The 22,643-nt window shown below is 38.7% G+C and overlaps 1 protein-coding gene and 1 long non-coding RNA gene across 19 annotated transcripts in view; one reads left to right on the forward strand and one right to left on the reverse strand.

Moving 5' to 3' along the window:
* TENM3 (teneurin transmembrane protein 3) overlaps positions 1 to 22,643 on the forward strand; it is a 512,354-nt gene that overhangs the window by 485,454 nt on the left and 4,257 nt on the right. For all 16 annotated transcript variants that reach the window (XM_065634158.1, XM_065634155.1, XM_065634160.1 and 13 more), the window contains 5 exons: positions 8,217 to 8,392; positions 9,091 to 9,326; positions 14,125 to 14,421; positions 15,628 to 17,239; positions 19,837 to 19,967. In XM_065634158.1, the coding sequence (XP_065490230.1) occupies positions 8,217 to 8,392; positions 9,091 to 9,326; positions 14,125 to 14,421; positions 15,628 to 17,239; positions 19,837 to 19,967 (2,452 nt within the window). The remainder of the gene's footprint in view (positions 1 to 8,216; positions 8,393 to 9,090; positions 9,327 to 14,124; positions 14,422 to 15,627; positions 17,240 to 19,836; positions 19,968 to 22,643) is intronic.
* The window catches only part of LOC135988295 (uncharacterized), a 48,022-nt gene that overhangs the window by 16,242 nt on the left and 9,137 nt on the right, over positions 1 to 22,643 (reverse strand). Inside the window, exons 3-4 of one of the 3 annotated variants that reach the window (XR_010606133.1) lie at positions 8,275 to 8,395; positions 1,194 to 2,922 (exon numbers count right to left, since the gene is read on the reverse strand). This is a non-coding gene — a long non-coding RNA (uncharacterized LOC135988295). Of the gene's footprint in view, positions 1 to 1,193; positions 2,923 to 5,811; positions 5,854 to 8,274; positions 8,396 to 22,643 lie in introns of those variants that run through there. The other 2 variants (XR_010606135.1, XR_010606134.1) reach the window with 2 other exon arrangements.

Genomic DNA, 22,643 nt, shown 5'->3' on the forward strand with positions numbered 1-22,643 from the left:
TAATAATACAATTTTTTTCAATTATTGACATGTTAATATTTTTGTCCCATGTTAATTGTCAAACAGAAGTCAGGGAGGCTACAGCCAAGCCAGCTCGCTCTCTTCTATACTCACCTCACTGGGGACACAGTGTGGTGGGGTGGAAGGGCAGCGCCAGACCACTCTCTGTTTTCAGCATGCTGTAGTCAAACTCACAGTCCTCATTTTCAAGCTTCATCAAGAGATTGGGTCTTCCTTAATGTCATTATTATGTTACTTGTTCTCCCCTCAGCTCAACAGTTGTTCTGGACTTCTTTCATTTTTTCCAATTCTTCTACTCCTGTGTCTGTCTTTTCTTTCTCATTTATGGGTTTCCTGAACAGAAGTGGCATCGATCCTCCCATCTGTCCTCCTCCCGTTCCTTTGCAGGAGCCGCTGCCACAACACCTCTGAGAAGCACTCACTTCTGCTACCACAGAGAGAAATAACTTGGGGGGTTTAGTCTGCTTTCCAAAGGAGGCCCTATTTCCATAGTCGTAAGCCTTATGCCTGTCAGTAAACAGTTCTGAATTTACCATTTATTAACTTGAATTAATTTCAGCTCACGATAGTAATCAGGTTGCTACTGTTTTCATGAAAATGGGTGTTTGGCTAGAGTAGTGTGTCCCCAGTGAGGCCAGGATGATTAGCTCTTTAGGGAGCCTACAAGACACACACAGTTCAAAGTCCTACCAAATTTCCACCAAAGAAGGGCGAGTCTGTCACTTAAACCTACGCTGGCTAGGTATCAGACTTGTGCTCTGAAGGAATAAGTATGTTATTCTAAATTAACTGTAGAACCTGAATCTAGCAGTATTTTTTGAATCACCATGGTACTCCACTGTCCTAAAAAAAAAAAAAAATACACCCATGTAATTTTGTTTTCCTTTTGCTAAATTTCAAACACCATGAAATTTCATAAGCTCGTGATGTCCACTTTCTGTGACCCTGTAAAAACACCCTCATAGCATTTTCACCCTTCAAAATTATAAAGAAAAAAAAAAAGAAAAAATAATTACGGGGGGGAAAAGCAGCATTGCAGCTTATTCTGTGAACAAAATGTCTGGCCAAACAGACGAGCCTTACGTCCTTTTTTCACTAAAGGCCTATGCACTCAGCTCCGATAGTGTAAGCAGACCTTAGAGCAAGGGACAATCTGTCATACAAAGTATATATACACCAACATTGCTTTTATTTGAAAGGCCGTACTCTGGTATTTGTATCAACAAGGCACACAGTTTATTTGTACAGTAATAAATGAGCTAAGAAGTTGGGGGGGAAATGACACAGACACAAACCAACAGCCTCAGGGAGCGCTAAGATCAAAGACACTGCGCAGAAGCTGCTGCAGGGCAGGACCTGGCTCTGCACACCCTGGCGAAAACCAGAGTCCGGCCCCTGCAGACCCCATGGGGCTCGGGGGCAGTGAACTCTCATTAGAGGGAAGTTGAAAAGCGGGGGATGAGTGCTGAGATCTTGTAGATAAAAGCCTGGCTACTGTAATTTAGTCTCATCTTTGTAAGGACAAGCCCCTTTCAATCAGTGTTGAGTTGGCTGTGCTCAGTTTGAAAGAGTATGCACTGCTGAGGAGCACCCCCAGCTTTGGGAAGCTGCTCCATCCCCAGATAACGCCTCTCATATAAGCCACATTGCCTCCATCACGCTGCTCCCAGTGCACCCCCCACTCTTTGCACATACACCAGAGCAGTTCTGCATTTTCAGAAAGCACCATCATCATTAACACTATTTATTTGTGCAGGTTCTTGTGTATGTAAGGTGCATGTCAGAAAAGCAAGTTATTAAAGAATTATTGGTTTGGTGAATGCTTAACAAGAATATACATAGCAGGTGCTTATCACAGCAAACAGGACAGTGTAGGAGGATCCCAACAGTGTATAGCAGTGAGTGAAAAGTTTGGCAGTCTTCTGGCAAAAAAGTAAAGCAGCAGCCCAGCACTGTAAAGCTATGTATTGCTTCTTTCATTGCAAAGCACCACTCCCCCCAAATACCTGTCTCTGGAAGTCATTTTGGATGAGGCCATGAAGGTGGTCAGTCTTACTGCAGCACGAGCACTGAACTCGTACTTGTTTGCCTGGTTGTGCGATGAAGTGGAAAATGGGTATCAAAAACTGCTCTGTACAGAAGTGAGCGAGCTATCGTGAAGGAAGGTGTTGATTCATTTCTTTGAGCTCCCTTTCCAACAGACACATTTTCTGCAGTGATTTTCATTTAGAGTGTGCCTGTTGTTTTGCAGATGAGTTATGGCTGTTGAGAATGGCCTATTTAGGTGAATTGTTCACATCTCCGTTGTGCTGAATGCCAGTTTACAAAAAAAGACTGAAAACCATCCTTTTAATGTTGTGACAAAATAGACGCACAAAAAAAGCCTCAAAAGCTGCACTTGTAACAGGAGAAGGTGAAAAGAGAAATTGTCAATCACTTTCAAGCTAAGGAAATTTCTTCATTAAACCTGGACTGAAAAATTCATCCTGACCATGTGTCTAAGATAAAAGACCGCTACCTGAATTATTTAACCAGTTATACAAACAGTTGCGTAAGACTTTCCCAGATGAAGATGGGATAAAGATCCTTTCCCCATGGAAGGCAGCCACCAGCTAAAGGACCAGGAAAAGCAGAGCAGCTTCTCGAATTTAAGCTTGAGTTGTCTGACAGTTGTTCGAGTAAGACAGAGAAATTTAGCTGATACTAATACTCTTAATGCCCTTCCAGCCTCTGTGGTTTTGTGAGTTTTCATTTTTCTGCCCAAATTCCATTAAAAAAACAAGTAGATAGATAAACGCCTCTCCAGAATTGGATTTCGGCTGCACTGTAGTTTAGGTTCTTCCTAGAATCACTTCTGGACGTGTTTTCTGCAATTCCTACTCATCCATTGTTTCCTCAGAGCTAGACATGGCAGAAAGGAAAAGGGAGAGGGAAAAGGAGTAGAGCAGAAAGGGAAAAGAAGTGAACTAAGTTTTTATCCCATATATTTAAAATTCTGTAAGACTAGAAAGAATATTGAATTTTTTTCTCATGCTTAACAATATTCCAGATAAGAATAAAAATGCTACCCCTTTTAGACAACAGTCAAGTAAAAAAAAAAAAAAATCAATCCACGTGTCATAATTTACAAGCCTCCTAGCATACATCAAATTGTCATTTATGACACATTTGCTTCTTGTTAAGCAAAACAAAACAGTATTAGCAAGACATACAGCTATCTTATTGTTTATGGTTTCATTTAAATATATGCGTATCTGTTATATCTCAAAAGGAAGTTATAGTTTAATGTTTTGGGTTTACTGATATATTTGTACTCTGAATCCGCAAGCAAGTTGCTAAACCTTTTAAGATGTCAGAAACACTGTATAAAACTAAAGGAATATGTGCAGATGGTACTTCAATTAATATTGCTTTTAAAAAGACAGGTTATAAATGAGTAGTTACAGATCCACTGAAGTGTGTATTTCAGTGAGACTAAAGAAGAAATGCCAAAATAAAAAGGAGAAATGATTTGTCTGTCCATGCATCTGTAGATTATTTTAACCTTTTACGTTCTTAGGAGTTTTATTCAGTCACTCTTTAGACAAATAAAAAGCAAAAAATGCACATTGAAATGGGGAAAGGAACTCAGAAATGGAGCAAAGGGAAAAAAAATAACAAATTTCATTATGTTGAAGTTTAGCATCTATTCCTCTCTTTCAAAAACCCACATAACGGTTAAAGATGGCCAGAACTGGAGCTCCCGGTAAGTTGCCATGCCCTGTTTTAACCAGGAGAGCTCTCTACAGGTGATAAAATGATAATAAAAATGATGGTATAGAAACTATGGGTGTGTTTCCTTTCGATGAGCAAGATAACTGTTTTGTTACTGGTTTAGCAATGCAGTGGTATGCTGTCAAGGTGGCTTCTGTTTGCTGTAGTTTTGCAGTATTTCGGAGGGCCTAAACTTGCAGTATGCTACGGGGGGCGGAACAGAAATGATGTATTTGCAAACCAGCACTCTGTAACGTTAAAGACAGTTGTCCTCTATGCAAACGTGAACTAAATTGCCTTGATAAGCTGAAGGAGATATTTCATTGCCAGGTTAGGACAGATTTTTCAGTATGTTCCAATGCCTAAAACAACAGCATGCTGCACTTCTGGAAGTCAACTTTGAACCTTCCGTTCTCACCTGCCAAGCAGCAGCACCTTGGCGGAAATATAAGCCTTCCTACAAAGAGTTTGAAACAACTAGGGTAACGTGCCATAAATTTTTTAGCCGCTCTTGAAAATTCAAGATGTATAGAGGAAATTCTTGATGTGTGTTGAGAGAGAATGTTAACAGTACTTTTTATTTTACTATCAAAATTATACATGCCTATATTATGAAATGCATTCATGCCTCATTTCTCTCTTACAGTATCCCAACTAGCAGTATAATCTGTAATTAGTCTTTAAAGAACTACATAATACACATTTGCACCGTATGTCTTGCTATCTGAAATATGCAGGAACCAGCGTGGCTTGCTCTTCAACCTGACTTGTTTACAATAGCAAAAAAACCCCAAAATTACAGAATTTCTTTTATTAAGGAATGTGCTGCAGAGGTCCGTGAGGCAAACAGTATCAGTCATAACTTAGCAATTGGCTTTAGCAGCAACCTTTACTACACACCTCATTTCTACAGCTCCTGATTTTATGTTGAAGTAACTTCTGATACAAAATATTAATAATGCTCTGCATGTTGGGGCTGAGCTATATGTGTTCCAAAGTAAGATACAATGCACATGAGGAACAAGTCAAAAGTAAAGAAAGTAGGGCATTTCCATCTGTGACAAGGCTTACCAGGAAGTTACCACTGCAGAGGCAAGTGTCCTACATAGACCAGAACAGAAAATGGTTTGGGAAGGAATGTAATTAAAACTAAAGGCAATGAACAATGGAAGAGAGACTTCCAGCAGGTAAAGAGCAAAAGGTCAAGAATCTGGGAAGCTAATAATCATTACCTCTGAGAAATTCTCCCTGCAGAAGGGGAAAACTATCTGGCAGTGGCAGATCATCCTGAAGAAGAAAAAGAATTTTATTTAAGGGGAACTTCAGCTAGCAGTAGTGGCAGCTGCCCCTGCTGCTATCTTCTGTAGGTATTGACCAAATACAAAGGTCATTCTGTTCACGTGAAAGGAAATGAATTGATGGGATTAATACACACGAGGTCTCGCCCAATGAGCAAGTTCCCATTTTAGAGTCTTGGAAAGGTTTATGTGCAACCTGCTCTAGAGGAATTCAAGAGGTTGGCTGAATGGCTTTGCTGTGGTGCCTCACAAAGGAGAAAGATCAGAGGGCTCCACGGTAACACGTGTGCTTGAGCTTGTGTTTGGATGGAAAGATCAAAGAGGCTGTGAACTGCCAAAAATAGGCGCTCACCCCCTGGACTTCAGATCTCACTCCTTTTTGGGCAATTTAAATATTAGAACATTAGGCTGATAAAATAAATCTCTCAGTCTAAAACTTACAATCTTGGATAAATAAATTCACCTTGGCAGCAGAATGCAAGGATATTTGGATGTAATAAGAAAAATGGCAGAGGAATGCCCAAAGGTATGAGCAGTGTTGCTATGCTGAGCACTGATAAGGCTTTCATTGTGGGCAAAAAGATATCAAGCATAAAGTAAGTTTAGTATTCAATGTGCTGTGAAAAAAATGAAGGACACACATTACAGTCCATAAAATGGAATATACAGTAAACTGGAGAAAGGCCTATTTCCTTTCTATTTGTTCCTGGCTATAAAAGTATGAGAAATCCTGTTCTTACCTTTCACATCTCCGTCACATTTTCTTCTTGCACTAGGATGCCTGAACCAAGAAATCATGGCTTTTAAGATTATTTCAGCTTTAAAATCATGTTTTTAAGAACACAAATGTGTAGCATGACTTTTTGCTGATCTTTGAACTCTCCACCACTGTAATAATAATAGCTGCTTATCTTGGGTTCATGGTGTGCTTTCATGTATTTGTGAAAGAAGAGACCAGTTCACGAACTATGGGCACAGAGTCAAAAAATAATAATGTGGAAGCAAGAATGCATAAAACAAGAATAGCCATGTTGAGTGCTGCATACTGCAGTGAAGCCATACACTGTACTGAATACTATTGATGTGCAGCATTTTCCAATTCAAGTGGTATACTCACAAATATGATAACTAATTTCTCATGAATGTTGTGATTCAAAGGCTGTAAAGTTCTTCTTATGAGGAAATCTTACCTTCTGAGGCTTTAATAAGCATTGTTTGAAATAAAGACCAGTACTTGGCTACTGTAATCAAAGGACATAAGTAATTCCAAACAAAATAATTTGATACCATTTTCAAATATAAAGCGGGAAAATAGGGAAGGACACTAATTGGACAGTATATGCACCCCTGGGAGTTAAAAAGGGAAGTTGTGCATGAAAAGAAAATAAGTTTATGGAATTGAGGAATGAGACTGAAGGTCTTGAATAAGCTAGGAGTCACACTCATGAACAAGGAACGTCAGTGGGTTTGTTTCAGTTTCCCACATAAATGCACTGTCTCGGCTTGCCAAGTCCAGTATGTGACAAAGAGACAAAATTAGGGCTAGAAACACACTGGAAGAAACCCCATGATCTTGAAATGTACTTAACTTCAAAAAATAAGTTTCCCCACTTGGTTTCCCTGGCTTGCAGTATGGTTTCTGATTTTCAAACATTCTTGTATTTTTTTCTTGTTGCTAAGTGAAAGTCTCATATAAACAAAGGAAATCAACTGTATTAGAAGGATGAAAATGACTGTATGCAAAAATCTGTCAAATCTACAGAGTAAGCAAACTGGAAAAAATAATTTCTTAACCTAATCCTTTCAGTTACAGCAATGCTGTGCAATACTTAGGCTGTTCAGAGAAAGTTAGTGCATTGGGGGTTAAAACTGTTTGGAATTCTCTCAATTTAAGAAAAAAGAGTTCCTGTAGCCTCGGTGATATGTTTGGGGCTTTGGTTTGGTTTTGTGTTTCCTTCCCAGAAGGAGCAATTTTGATGATAATTGTAAGCATGAAATGTTCTAGCACCCCGTGAGGACCTACAGGGTCACGGTCTAGTTACTTTATGAAAATAAAGCTTCCTTCAGCTTCCCACTACACGGTCACAGGAAAGGGATGGAAAACCCTGAGAGCAAACAGGTCAAATGTGGGCTGGATCACCCTTTGCAGGTACAGGCAGGCTATACTTGTAAACAAGGAGCCTCAGCCAAACACTTAGACTGACCAACCCAAGTTGTTGTACTGGAGGACCTAATCTTAAAAGCAGTTTTATAACCTGAAGCTCATATAATGCTTTACCCCACTATACTGTGACCACAATGCATGTTCAGATATGAGCATGGGTCTCAGATCTCATACCAGTGGCATTTAATAGCTGGAGTATACCTAACACAGCATGAGAAAAGACAGGGTTTCGAAGTCGTAAGTCTACTTCAATTACAGAAATTGTATCTACTTATTCGTATTAAATGTATATATAGCCCCTTGTTGAAAGACATGTTAGTGGAGCCAGGAAAAAAAAAAAAAAATCTCCTGCACAGCTTATGTTGCAATTGTCAAACTATGATCCACAAGCAGTTAATGATTTATGTATGCTAGCTGTTCTGATTTCCAGCTACAAACAGCTTAAGTAGATTTAATATTAGCCCAGATTCTTTCTCTTAATAATACAAGGGATATTAAGCTCTCAGGGACAGGAGGGCAGGTGGTCTGCATAGTCATTGAATAGGAAGGGCCCAAGAAGACACATATTAAGATAACCTTTTCATGAAAAATTTTGAGGATTCCTACAATAACAGCAAAATCTAGTCCAAGAATAGGGCGTGAGTACAGAATGTTATGGAATTCAGCACCAATAAATATGCTCCCTTTGAAATGGTGCATTAGATGTGCAGCAGGATCTGGTCACACTTCAAAGAATAATATGCAGAGCTGAAGATCCATCTGTTTGCTCTTGCTATCACCATTGAGGTTCCTATATGTTCAGCAGTCTTTTGACTACTTCAAAGCACGTTTGAAGTCGTTGCTGTGCCTATCCCATGCACAAAAAGCAAAACATGCCTTAACAATATGAGTAGGTGGTATTTTTGTTCATTTTACTTGTAAATGAAAACAATTTGTTCCTGCTATGTATCATTTCTGGACTTTTTTTTTTTTTTTTTTAGCTACGATAGCGAGGGCCGTCTAACAAATGTTACCTTCCCAACTGGAGTGGTCACTAACCTTCACGGGGAAATGGAAAGGGCCATCACGGTGGACATTGAATCATCCAGCAGAGAGGAAGATGTCAGCATCACTTCCAACTTATCATCAATTGATTCTTTCTATACCATGGTTCAAGGTACTGTAAACAAAAGATTTCTTATCAGGTACTGACCTGAAAACTGCTTTCTTATGGTACAAGCAGCTTCAATGAGATGTTGCAGAGGGAAACATTAGAAGCATAGTGTCTGGAAGAGGGGGTGATACATACATGGTTTTAGACATATATAAAAAGAACTGTTCAGGGAAAGAAAGTGTTGCAGTGAAAGTAGAATTAAATATGCTTTCCACCCAAATAGGTTTTGTAAACAGCCACTGGAAGTAGTCAGAATACCTACTTTGCATTAAAAGGGAACATTAGAAGAGAGAAATTAATTGATAGGGAAATAGGTGTAGAAAAAGCATGAAGTGAGATTTTAGCTTTAAAATAGCATGTGACATCCTAGCAGCCATATCTTTATAAAAGCCAGTAGTCACAGTACGCTTAGGATTAGGCCAAAAATGCCTCATAAACCAGCAGAAAATGTGGTTTTTGCCAGTCCAAAGAATATACTCTGGGGGCGGGATTTTCTTAAGTGTTTAAGTGACTTTGAATATAGGTCCCAAAGGCATTTGTGCTCGCTTGTGATACAGTACCAATCTCACCCTGGCTTTTTATTACCATCGGGTCAGTATGTGAAGTAAAGATGTTAGATGCACAGTATAAAGCGTGGAGGACAAAGGCAGACTGTTAACCCGTGCAGGTAACATGCACTTCTCTGGTTTATGCCTTTTCAGATCAGTTAAGAAATAGCTACCAGATTGGTTACGATGGCTCCCTGAGAATCCTGTATGCCAGCGGCCTGGACTCCCACTATCAGACAGAGCCACACGTGTTGGCTGGCACTGCCAACCCAACAGTGGCAAAGAGAAACATGACCCTCCCAGGGGAGAACGGGCAGAACCTGGTGGAGTGGCGATTCCGGAAGGAGCAAGCCCAGGGAAAAGTCAACGTGTTTGGCCGAAAGCTTCGGGTAAGCACACAAGCACATGTGGTATTTACTGTGTTCTAATTAAGTGAGAGGAAATGTAAATTCACTCCTGTAGGTATTGTCATCTGACAACCACAGAATGTTTACCATAGATAAGCTAACTGTAGAGCTGGAAGTTACTTTTATTACTTCATTTATTGGCTCTTTTTCCTTATTAATTGCTCTTTTCTGTGGATTTCAAACTGTTGTTTTTAGCCTGGAATGAATTGGGATGAAAGTATCATTTTCTGCTTTCCTTCACTGTTTTTGTTTCTGGTACTGAATTCACAGACTTGATTTTGAATCTTGTTTTAAATTATTCTACCATCAGTTAGCACAGTCCTAGGATTTTCTTTTTTATTTTAAATAAAATTGTACTAATACTTATTTCTGGCACAAAGGGTTTAACTGTGTGTGCATGTGTACAGCATATTCCTCTAACATATGTCTTTACCATTTTGTTGGCAATTCTTATTCCTATACAGTGAGTGAAATATAAGTAGTAAGCAACCTATGATTTATGACAGTCATTTGGTAAAGACAATGGAGATTAAGCATTTAAAATTGGGTTGCCAGGAGACCATTTCAAGACCACACTGGAGGTCTGACTTACTATTAGAACTGAACTCAGTTCTTTAAAGTAAGGCCTGGGCAGTATATCAAATGAAAGGAAGTAATTTCAGATCACTTGACTTCTAAGAAGTCACATGCCATTTTAAAATCTTAAAATATTTTATATCTTCATTTGGGACAAGAAAGCAGGGAATGCTGTCATGCACCTTATATTCCTCTCTACCACTTCTCTGCAAGAATGGATTTTTTCCAAGAAGGAAGAATGATTATGTACAGCAGCTGCTGCGTAAGAACAACATACTTGTAACCTATCTATGGCAGCTGTCTTATGCAGATAAGGAGGAGGAAAGGGAAGCCATGCTTCTGGAGCTCATCGTTGCAGATCTGGTTCATAGGCATGTCATTACATTGCATGGTGGCATAATACAATTGCCAATTCATTTGTGAAAGAAGCCCAAGAGAAAATAAAATAACCATAGCAATGGCATTTGTTTCTGGCAGTGAAACAAGTTGCCACGAGTCCAGTTCTCAAAAGTGAAGTTAAATTTTGGCATCTGAGTGTGGAGGAGGTAAAAGAAATGTCATGGGCAACCTTCACTTGGAAGAGTTAACAGGTAAAAAAGAACAGCAGAGAGAAAGGAAAGATTTAACAAGATGGAGAGGCAAGTGAGAGATTATAGGTTAGGATAAAACAGTAGTAATTAAAAGTGCATATACAATTGAAGAAGTAGGCCAGGTGGAGAATATGGGCTAATAAGAGAAAAATGCCTCAAAAGAAAAAAAAAAAAAAAAGAAACTTGTCAGCAAAGAAGAAAAACAAAGGTTTTTTGAAATTGATTTACATGGGGAGATTGAAATGTTGCTCGGGGGTGGGTGGGGGGATGTAGGAAAGTAGAGAAAGAAAACAACAGAAAGATGAACAGAACTCAGGGAGCTCATAATTTCCATCTACAGATATGTAAGGAACATTTTGCTGCAAAGACAAATGTAGACAAAAAACAGTGACAAAATGTATTGCCCATAAATGTACTCATATATGATACTTTCACTGGATTATATATGCGCAGTATCTAACATCACAAAGTACACTCTCCGGTACTCTCTTGGGTTTCCAATTTGTATTAATTCTTCCCACTACTAATAGCCTTTATAAAGAAATTAATTAGGAGTTATTTCACCCTCCCTTAACGATTCTTCGTCAGTCTTACTTTTGTTCAGACTTGTTTTGTATTTGTCAGATAAGCTGGTTTTGGCCCTAGACTTGTACATTTGGTCTGCGGGCTGGCTTTTGGCAGAGGTCCTGCCAGTCCTCTACATGAAAGAGCCTTTTTAGGGCATTTGTGATGAGGGCAGGCAGACCATCACTCACAAGGGTCTTAACTAAAGGAGCTGGTATGAGGTCTCTCTCAGGGGATGCACCCAGAGCAGACAGGTAACACAGATGAGAGAGCTTACAGAAAGAGTTTAGTCCGCCTCCTCCTGAGACCTGACATGGTCCAAGCTCTGCCCCAATTTTCACATCACCTCTTGAATCTCTCTGTAAAACACAGCAATATACCTCTACTCCTAATCTGGGAATCACAGACTGATCTCATGCTTCTCAGTGAGCCCCTGGAAAGAAAAACAGGAGTTAAAATTTCCAGAATTATTATGTTTATCATCATGAAACCCAGAGGTTTCAGATATGTTTGGAGTGTGACTGTCTTAGACACAATAAAAATGTTCTAAGTTTTGCTGTAGAAGCATTTTGGCAGCAGAGCTGTTGTTAAGAAATGCTTCAGTTGAATGCAGTACTTTAGCTGACACATGTTATTCCAGCCCCATACTGTCCAATGAAAGAAGCTGTATCACCAAAACTTATTATTAGAATTGCCATCTGTATTACGAGATTATGCAAGCACAGCCAAAATTTCACCAAAGGCTCACATGTCAGAATGCAAGAGCTCTGGCAGCAGAACCTGGCAGCGTGATCTGGCTAGAAAAGAGGCATTCCTTTCTTTCCCTTCATACTCTGCCCTTACACAGACCAGACAGCTGAAAAGTGAGAAGGCAAGGGATGTTATTATCCCATTTAGCAGATAAGGCTGTGAGACAGCCAGATTAAGTACTTTGCTGCAATCTACACCAGAAGGATGTCCTTAGCCAAGAAATTAACCACAATTGCTTGCACATCTGCCGTAACCATAAAACCACCCTTCCCTCTTTGCCAATTCAGAAAGCAGAAGTGCCCATGCTCACTTCAGTCTCTAAGCCTGAGAGGTAGACAAGAAAATAAAAATCATAATTAAATGTAAAATAAAGAAGAGAAGATGGAGAGAAAGGGAGGAAAAAATAGAGAAGCCAAACAGGCAGGAAAACGCAGAGATGAGCACAGGCATGTGTGGGAGAGGCCGAGAAAAGTTAAGAGTGAATTTAGGCAAATGGGTAAATGTTAGATATTGGAAAATTTAAAGAAAAACTACTGGAAAATGAAAAAGGCAACAAAAATGACAAAAAGAAAGTGAATGGGATTCCTTCTTAGTTAAATTTAACCTACTTCTAGAATCAGTCCTGTAGCATTGCTTTTTCAAAGTATATTTAAATAACACTTGATGGCTCAATAAATAAAGCAGCTATTCTGCATCTGCTAGACTTTGTATTCCTTATTTAGAAGATTTACATGAAAACAGGACTTTTGTTCCTAAATTGATAGTGCAGATTGTTCTGATGCCAGTGATTTCATATTAAAGAAAAGGTAGCATAGATAGAGACTGACAGATATAAACAAAACTGAGAATTTGTAGGATTTTTTTTCGTATTTGCCTATGATCCATCACCAGCATTTTAATACCTTTTATGCCAGTAATAAAGAATCTAATTTATATTGATCTTTTAGAAGCTTATCAGCCTCAGGGTATAAGTACCAACATCCATGATATATGGATTTTTGAACATGCAGCCTGAAAAATGCAAAAATCCTCCAGTTATTTCTTTGGTCAGGATATCTGTTCTCTTGTTCTTTTCTGAATGTTATTTAGCCATCTTTCTTCAAGTCTTTGTAATGTATGCATCAAGTACTGGAAAAGGACTTTAAAAAAATTCTTAATACATATAACTGTATGTCCATTTCTGCCCTATTTCCCCACATCAGCAAAAAACAGTGTTAAAAAATCATAGTTACCAGTGTTTCACCCTCACCTGGAATAACTTCAAAAGGACACAGATACAGAAATGGTTTGCAGATGAACAAAGAAATCCTAGGGGGCTGTTTGAGAAGACTGAAAAACAGTTCAATGCAGAGGGGGTATGGAGAAGTGCAAAGATACCCATATGGGAAAAGACAGACGTTTTCCTTTCATAAATATAAAAGTGAGAGCTGATTCAATGAAACAGAAAGCGTATTTAGAACACTAAAAGCGGGGGAAGGGGATTTCAATGTAAAAGTATTACACAGAAATCACTATCCACCACTATAGTTTACATAAATATACAGTTTTCAATATAAATGTATCTACGCTAAGGCTTTAATTTCAAATTAAAATAGTTATAAACTTCAAAGCACTTATAACTGGTTTTCAATGGTTCAATAGCCTTCCACTTATTTATGGTTTTAAGTGGTCAGTTAACTAGGCGAAAGACATAATCCTCTACTAAGAATTTCAGCCTCATAAATATATTGCAGCAGTGGCTGGTATACTGAGTTAAACTTCCATTTGATCCAGAAGGGGAAAGCCTATCTTCTTAAAACTGTTTAATCTTAATTTGAAGATTTAACATGCTTTTGAAGATCTTAATTTTGTATATACCATTTTGAAAAATACTTGCTGTGGAGGATTAGGATTCAGTTCTTTCTTAGCGTGATTGTTATGAACTGGACAAGCAGTGGCTGGGAATACATTTTCACAATGATACACTTTGGGCTGCCTACAAAAGAAGTAGTTTGTTTGCTGACATGGCCCCATTCATTACAGAAATTTTCAGTTCACATCTTTCAGTATTTTAACAGTTGACTAAACATCAAGAAAGAACACATTGCAATAAATTTTGGGCCATCTCTTCATACAATGAGACCTTCTAAAGTAGATGCTAATATAGTGCCTTACATTTCTATCAAGAAGTTGCTAGAATAATTTATGTACACAGCAAATCAATCACTGTAAATGGTATTAAAAGAAAGCTTTGTGGAAATAATAGGTGGCTAGGGTTTGAACAGCATGATTTATTGTGTCGTTTTGTTTGCTTTGAAAAGGTTAATGGCAGAAACCTCCTTTCAGTTGACTTTGATCGAACCACAAAGACAGAAAAGATCTATGATGACCACCGTAAATTTCTGCTGAGGATTGCCTACGACACGTCAGGGCACCCCACGCTGTGGCTACCAAGCAGCAAGCTGATGGCTGTCAACGTCACCTATTCATCCACAGGTCAAATTGGCAGCATACAGCGAGGGACAACCAGTGAAAAGATAGAGTATGATGGACAGGGAAGGATAGTGTCTAGAGTGTTTGCTGATGGGAAAACTTGGAGTTACACATATTTGGAAAAGGTAAAGGACACTCACATTTTAAGAAATTCTTTGAATGTGCTGTAATTCTGCAGCAGCTGACTGCTTCACACAAAGCAAAAGCAGGTAGTTGGAAGCACATTTCAATTAATCTAAGTATCAACATGTGATTCCTAAGGGAATGTTTTATACAATAGATATGTAATCTTATTGCAGCTAATTGCTAGGAATTTATGTCTTTTTAAATTATTTAGGCCAATGACTAACAAGAAGCATCTGTATTTACCTTTTACTTAACACTTAAAATAAGATACAGGGATTAGATCTCTGCAGTGTAATTCAGTTGAAAATAATTTGTTTGTAAATTCTTCATTTTTGTTTTTCACTACCAAGAAAAGCTCTTGTTTCTAAATAGTTACAGCTGTCAATTTGTACTTGCTATATGCTGTAGCATCCAAATAAACAATAGGCAAAAGATCAGGAATCTGCATTATATATAATAATTGCAGAATGATAGCTCTCCCTGTAGAAGTATCTGTGAGAACGCCCCTTGTGAGATTTCATGCCTGGTATGCAAAAGAAGAATCCATTTCTTTCTGGAGTTTAAATATATTTCTGTTGAAGTTGTTGCTCAGCAAATACTGTTTACTAGTCATTGCAGGCATAATTTAATCAAGACCTATGATACATAATAGCCACGCATCAGAAAAATGTCAGAATAATTCTGAGTAGCTCCTCTTGATATAAATAATCAAACAACTGTTTTGCCTATGTCTTAAAAGCTTACAGAACAAGAACAGAGTATTCAGGGATCTCAGGCTACTGAAATTCTTCAAAATCATCTCTAATTGCAGGGAAGAAATTGTATCTCCCATATGTTGTTCTCCTCGTGAGTTAATGGCTCTAAGACAGTTTTACTTCTTCCCATATTAAACATGACTTATCTGAATCCATTGACAATCTGCTGTTTAGCTGTGAGTGCTTGATAAAAGAGTGATACAGTCATAACAAGTAGCAAATTATGAATGTGGAACTACTAATTACAGAACCCCTTACAATTAAGCATCCAAGTAAATTAGGCAGGGAGATGTTAACAACATGTAAGGTCAAGGATAACTCAATTAAAGAAGAGATAATTTTCTCAAGTGAGAATGTCACATTTTTGTGAAGAAATAGCATCAGTATATATGGGGGTGGGGGCATACTCCACCACTTGTCACACGGTAAAAATCTGTTCTTAATTTTCAGTCAATGGTTCTTCTGCTTCATAGCCAACGGCAGTATATCTTCGAGTATGATTTGTTGGATCGGCTTTCTGCTGTCACCATGCCCAGTGTTGCTCGTCATACCATGCAGACTATCCGCTCCATTGGCTATTACCGGAATATATACAACCCCCCGGAAAGTAATGCTTCTGTTATAATGGACTACAACGAAGAAGGGCAGCTCCTTCAAACTGCTTTCCTGGGGACAAGCCGAAGAGTATTATTCAAGTACAGACGGCAGACGAAGCTCTCTGAAATTTTATATGATAGTACAAGAGTTAGTTTTACTTATGATGAGACAGCAGGAGTCCTGAAAACAGTAAACCTCCAAAGCGATGGTTTTATCTGCACCATTAGATACAGGCAAATTGGCCCATTGATTGACAGACAGATTTTCCGCTTTAGTGAAGACGGGATGGTAAACGCCCGATTTGACTACAGCTACGACAACAGCTTCAGAGTGACTAGCATGCAAGGTGTCATCAATGAAACCCCATTGCCTATTGATCTCTACCAGTTTGATGATATCTCTGGCAAAGTTGAACAATTTGGAAAATTTGGAGTTATATATTATGATATTAACCAGATCATTTCGACAGCTGTAATGACCTACACAAAACACTTTGATGCACATGGCCGCATCAAGGAAATTCAGTATGAAATATTCCGGTCATTAATGTATTGGATTACAATTCAGTATGATAACATGGGGCGAGTAACAAAAAGAGAAATTAAGATCGGGCCATTTGCCAACACCACGAAATATGCTTATGAATATGATGTAGATGGTCAGCTCCAGACAGTTTATCTGAATGAAAAAATAATGTGGCGATACAACTATGACCTGAATGGCAACCTCCACTTGCTCAACCCCAGTAGCAGCGCCCGTTTGACGCCACTTCGCTATGACCTAAGAGACAGAATAACTCGACTAGGTGATGTTCAGTACCGATTAGATGAAGATGGATTTCTGCGTCAGAGGGGTACTGAAATCTTTGAATACAGTTCAAAGGGCCTTCTTACTCGAGTTTATAGCAAAGGCAGTGGGTGGACAGTGATTTACCGTTATGATGGACTTGGACGACGAGTTTCCAGTAAAACTAGCCTTGGCCAGCATCTCCAGTTTTTTTACGCAGACCTCACATACCCAACCAGGATAACTCATGTATATAACCACTCAAGTTCTGAAATTACGTCTCTTTACTATGATCTGCAAGGACACCTTTTTGCCATGGAAATTAGCAGTGGAGATGAGTTTTACATTGCATCAGACAATACAGGGACACCACTGGCTGTGTTCAGTAGCAACGGTCTCATGCTTAAACAAATTCAATACACCGCTTATGGAGAGATCTATTTCGACTCTAACCTTGACTTCCAGCTGGTAATAGGATTCCACGGAGGCTTATACGACCCACTGACCAAGCTAGTCCACTTTGGAGAAAGAGATTATGACATATTGGCAGGCCGGTGGACAACACCTGATATTGAAATCTGGAAGAGAATTGGGAAGGATCCAGCTCCTTTTAATTTGTACATGTTTAGAAATAACAACCCAGCCAGTAAAATACATGATGTGAAGGATTATATCACAGGTAAAAGAAAGTTACTTAATTGCAAGACTGTTTCCCACTTGCTCAAAAATTTGCTGTTCTGTGTTCTCATAATCTGGAATCTGACTATCTGGGTTACAGACTAAAGATATTTTCTGGGGAAAGTTAGTAAAGTAATTCTCAGGGAAGGTAATTGTTCAGAAAAGTAGCTGATGTTCAGAACCAGATCAAGAAAGTGATTTTAGCTTGGGTGTCCCGGACCTATAGACATACAATTTAGACTGGAATTCACAATTTTGGTGAAGTACCTAAATAGGTCCTATTTGGAAAAGTTCTTTATGAGGAAGCATTAAGATCTTAACAATGAGAACAATTACAGCAAACACACTTATCAGGAATAGTGAAATAGCAAATGGGAGATCTTGAAAATATTTCATCTAGCTTTAGACATTGATTTAGGTACCCGCATAACATTAAAAGCCACAGGCCATTATTAGCTTTCAGGTTCAGGTAACTAAACCTAAATGTTGTGCCCTGCACAGTCCTTATGGTGCTTTAATATCGGACTGTTGGCCCAAAAGATAATTCAGAGAATCTCAGTATGCAGAGGGGTTGGGTTTTCCAAAGCACATTTTGAAGTACCAGTGGAATACATCTCTTCCTCTCCCACTGACTGAGCTGTAACATGAGGTGCCTTAGCTAGAGATTTCAGTGTATTAGGAGAGGAAAGAGGAGCCACTAGGTTCTCCTCAGCGCTCTTATGATGAAAAAAATAGATTCCTTGAGCAAGTACAAGAGTAAGAACCCCCCTCAAGACCATTCATGAGAATCTCCTTACCCGTGGATTAGAGTCAGGCTTCTTCATGTCTCTGGGCTACAAAGCAGTAAGAAGTGCATATTCATGCACCAAGAAAACCAAAGACAAGGAGTGAGACTGTAAGGTAGCAAGGGCAGGAGGGGTCTTCCTGTGACCAATTTAATTCATTAACATGGCAGAAAATATTCACTGGAAGTTGGTTCATACTTGAGAGGGCAGGTTTTTGCAAGGTTACTAATTTGGCTAAGAAAGAGAAGTCCAACAAGCCCCAGGGCCAGCACAAAGTAATGAGTATTTAGGAAGGAGGAGCAGGATATAGAAAAAAGAGTGTGAATTTATCCTTTGACAACAATAAGCTGCTAACGTGCCACTTCTTGTATAACTGAGTTCTTAGGGAACCTATATGCTTTTCGTGGATCTAGATTTAGTTATGTATAATGTTTTCCGTTACTCTGAATGCAAAAATACCTGATTGCTTCTCACCAGAAGTTTCTAAAAAATGCATAGCTGAGATGCATTTGAGTTTTCATACTTGAATAGATGTAAATAATCCCAAATATTTTACAGACAGTGCCAGACTACAGGAGGGGCTCAGCCCCACTTCCTTACAAGTCATGAGACTAACGCTCAGAAAGCATCCTGGGAAACAAGTGGGTTTGCATTAATTTAACAAACGGCAGCTATTAACAGGGTTGGTAATGGGCTGCCCGGGAGCGAGAATAACAGACCTTTGAATCTGTACTTCAGCAGCATGTGCTGTAGGTGATGCGCTTGCAATCAGATTCTTTGTGGCATTGAAAATGATGCATTTAGTTCAAAAACTGCCCTCAAAATACAGTTTTAGTTCTTAACACTTTTAATGTATGGAATACATAGAAACACTGCTTATATAAGGTTATCATTAGAATGAGTAATTTGGCTGACTGGCAGTTTCAGATGCAGAGCCTCCTGAGGCTTATCATTTATCTGGAAAGGTTAGATATTATTTTAAGGTAAATATTTTTTATTCTTTTAACATTTGGAAAGATTTGGTTCCTTGTTCCACTTACTTGGGGTTTTCCTAAATGAAAACTACCAGGCTTGGTAAGGAGCACTGCCAACTTCTGCTAAGCTTAGTATTTGTCAAAGATAGGCAGAGCACCCATTCTTGCCCAACACTTGTTAACTAATTAATTGTTGCCATCCCTAATTTTTTTTTAACAGAACATAAAATGTATCATAAATAATGTTATCTAATGCTAATTTAGCATCCTGTCTGCATACTGATGCAACCATAACACATTTCACTAGCTTTTAATTTCATTGGTCCATCTTAATCTTGAAGAGGGAGAGATTTATCTTGAATCAACATAAAATGTGCACCAAATCATTTAAAAGGTAATTGAATGTATAGGTGTTGTTTCAAGGGTAGTTTGAAGACATTACAATTACACATACCTAACAAAAATACAGGACATGCTCTGCAGTACTTTTTCTTTTTTGCTTTGAAGTATTGATGATGGTGTGCTCCTATAGTTGCTCTAGATGTCACTGAGGCCTTCAGAATTGCTGAAACCTGGAGTGCCTTTCAAACAAGCATAGTGCAACTCCTACATAGAACAGAATTTTTCTTGTGAGTTTAGAACTTCAAGTTTTCTGCATAGGCTTGCCATTCTAGCTGTAGCACAAATCTAAATCCATCCATAGCAAAATGAAGACTGTTGAATAATTTTCATTGTTACAGAAGGAAATCAAATATGCCAAAAGCTATATGAAAATGTATGATTGCAAAATATAGAACAATTCTGATTTTTTTTTTTTTTTTTTAATAATTCTCTTTCAGATGTCAACAGCTGGCTGGTGACATTCGGCTTCCATCTGCACAATGCCATTCCTGGTTTCCCCGTTCCAAAGTTTGATTTAACAGAACCGTCTTATGAACTCGTGAAGAGCCAGCAATGGGAGGACATACCAGTAAGAAACAAAACTAAACATACAAATAGAACAAGACAGAATGTTCCCTTCTACTGAGATCTTATTAGGCATGGATAATCCTGACAGGGTTACTTGCTAAGTTAAATCTGAACAGTGCTTTTTAGACCTCTAATTTTTATCTACTTTCGAAAGAATTTAAGAAATTACAGATGGTGGGTTTTTCTTACAGATTTCTTAAGTTAGGTACCATTTTAAATAAGCTTTTGTTTGCTTTCACAAATAATAAAAATGCAGAAAGACAATAATCAATGAAAAGAAGTTAAAGACCCTTTAAAGATGTCTAAGTTTTGTAGCAGAAACTACAGAGATTAGATTTGTACTAACATCCTGCCTGAAGGCAGAAACTGAACACTGTAGTAAAAAATAAGACTGTGAAATAAACATAAGAACAGGTGATATAAATTATGCATACCAGGCACCACTACAATTTTACTTCTATTTAATATTAACTATGTTTTATATGTAAAGATAAAATATTGAAAATGAAATTACCTGAGGTAAAACCCATTATGTTACATAAAACCAGAACTCCAGGTGCTTATGAAGTTCTTTGGGAGGAAAAAAATGAACTTCAGTACTGAAAACCTGCTACAGTTTTAAATGACGGAATAGATGAATGTGGAAGTTACGATCTAAATCTGCTATTTAAGAAAATTACATTTATAAATCAAATTTACTCAAAGATCAAAGACCTATGCCCTCAGAAATCCTACCGTTCCCAGTTAAAAAGGAAGTGATAAGAGACAATAAAATGGGTAATCCTATTGTGAGCAGTCAAAACCAGATCTCTTTTTACAAGAAATCATGATAGAGAACTCCACAAGCTTAAAAGAGGATATGATCTTGAAGAATCTTACAACCTAATTTAGACAAAAATTCATTAGAAGGAGGCTGCCCAGCAGAAGAGAGCATATGGAAGCTGATTTTGCATGCATGAAATGACATGCTATTTTTTTTTTTAATAGCCAGGGATTTAGTAGCAGGGAAAGATTTTAGAGCATAGCATAAGAATAGTGTCTCCCATGAACAGCAGGAACAGTGAAGGAAGAGCACTGCAAATACTCCAGACAAGGTGATTGTATCAGGAGGTAAGAGACGTGTCACCAGGCATGGCTGTGTAGAACTATCAGATCTCAAAGGCTAAAGAATGCAGTTATCCACTAACACCAGCAAAGGTGCATCAGAAAAAGAACCAGTCTGGTCAAAGAGATGAGAGTAGACAGCTGCTTGTCAAAAATCTTCAGGAAAGATCTCAACAATGCAAGGAGTGCCAGAGGCATACGACATGACAGAAAGACAGGAGTGGGAGGAAAACAAAGATTCAAAATTCTCAGGTAGGAAGAAGCTGTGACTATGATATTCACTGTTGAACAAGCAAATGCAACCAGGAGCCAGAAATAAACACACAAAGCACTTAGTATTTTGAACATTCTGGAGTAAGCTTTACAGAGCTCTGAGGTTTTGCTTCAGAGCTCAGGATGCATTTTAAAAATAAACAAGCTTTGTCATTATGAAACTGCTACAGCATCTTGCTGCGCTTACTGATGAGCATGCTGTCTAGAATATATTTGTGCTCCATAGCTTTCATGTAGGATTTAAAACAGACTAAATCCATACTTGCTAACAAGTGTAGACAGGAATCTGACACATTGAGGAAGAGTTTAGAGTCCAAGTCAATTCATAATTCCCTCAGGAACTGTCCCCTTCAGAAAGTCACCCTTGCAGCAGAGAACCTCTGCAAACCTTTTGCCAGACTTTGATTAGCAGCAAGGCTAAGTAAGATTGTATGAGTCTGTTAATAACTCCTGCTTGGTCTCCCAACCAAGAAATTTGGGAAAACTAAACAAGGTGTTGCCTCATTTGTCAGGAATGAATCAAAGGGGTTAAACAGTATTTTACTGAAGAGGGAAGAGGTCAACTGGAAGACAGACTGGATCATCTACAGAAACTAAGTACTTCTTTTCAAAAGTGCAGCCAAAGCTATTTACATCTTTCTGTTTCCTGCTGAGAGAACTGCTAGGGCAGCTGTCTGCTCCCCACCTCCATCAATACCAGCTCATTCACAGCTTGTAGCCGTCGAGACCCAGGGTTAGACAGATAAGATCTGCCCATTCTGTGCCCATTGGGTGCTGTCTCACCCAACCACAGCTGACCCTGTACCGTGAGCTGCCCCACTGTCTAGCTGCATGAGCTAACCATTGCTGCTAGCTGCTCCTGCTCTTCTAACTGTTCTGGCTAACCATAGCAGTTCTGCTGGCAGGTCTCATTCCCAAGCGATCCCCTCTCTACCAAAAATGCATCTAGCATACTGGGCCACACATAGCTCTTAAGAGTCAAGCCAACTTTTTATACAGATTCTCCTATCCTAGATTTTCCATCTTGTGCTTTTGCACCTCACAATTGCACCTCTTATTTCCTCCTCTTTATAGTCCAACTACCCTTTCAGCAAGAACAACCCAGATACAGTAAAACAAGAAATACCAAGCGAGGATATTTTAGACTTGCCCACTGTTTCTTTTCACTCATTACCCCTTCTCTTTGCTAGCTGTCAACAAAGCATTCTACTGTATTCAGGATCACAGCCCCCTGGAGTTCTGGGGGGAGAAGCTGCTCATTTCTTTCAGGCAGCATGCTGATACTGAGTGAAATGGAAGC

Source organism: Caloenas nicobarica, chromosome 4 (genome assembly GCF_036013445.1).
Source record: "Caloenas nicobarica isolate bCalNic1 chromosome 4, bCalNic1.hap1, whole genome shotgun sequence".
Lineage (NCBI taxonomy): Eukaryota > Metazoa > Chordata > Aves > Columbiformes > Columbidae > Caloenas > Caloenas nicobarica.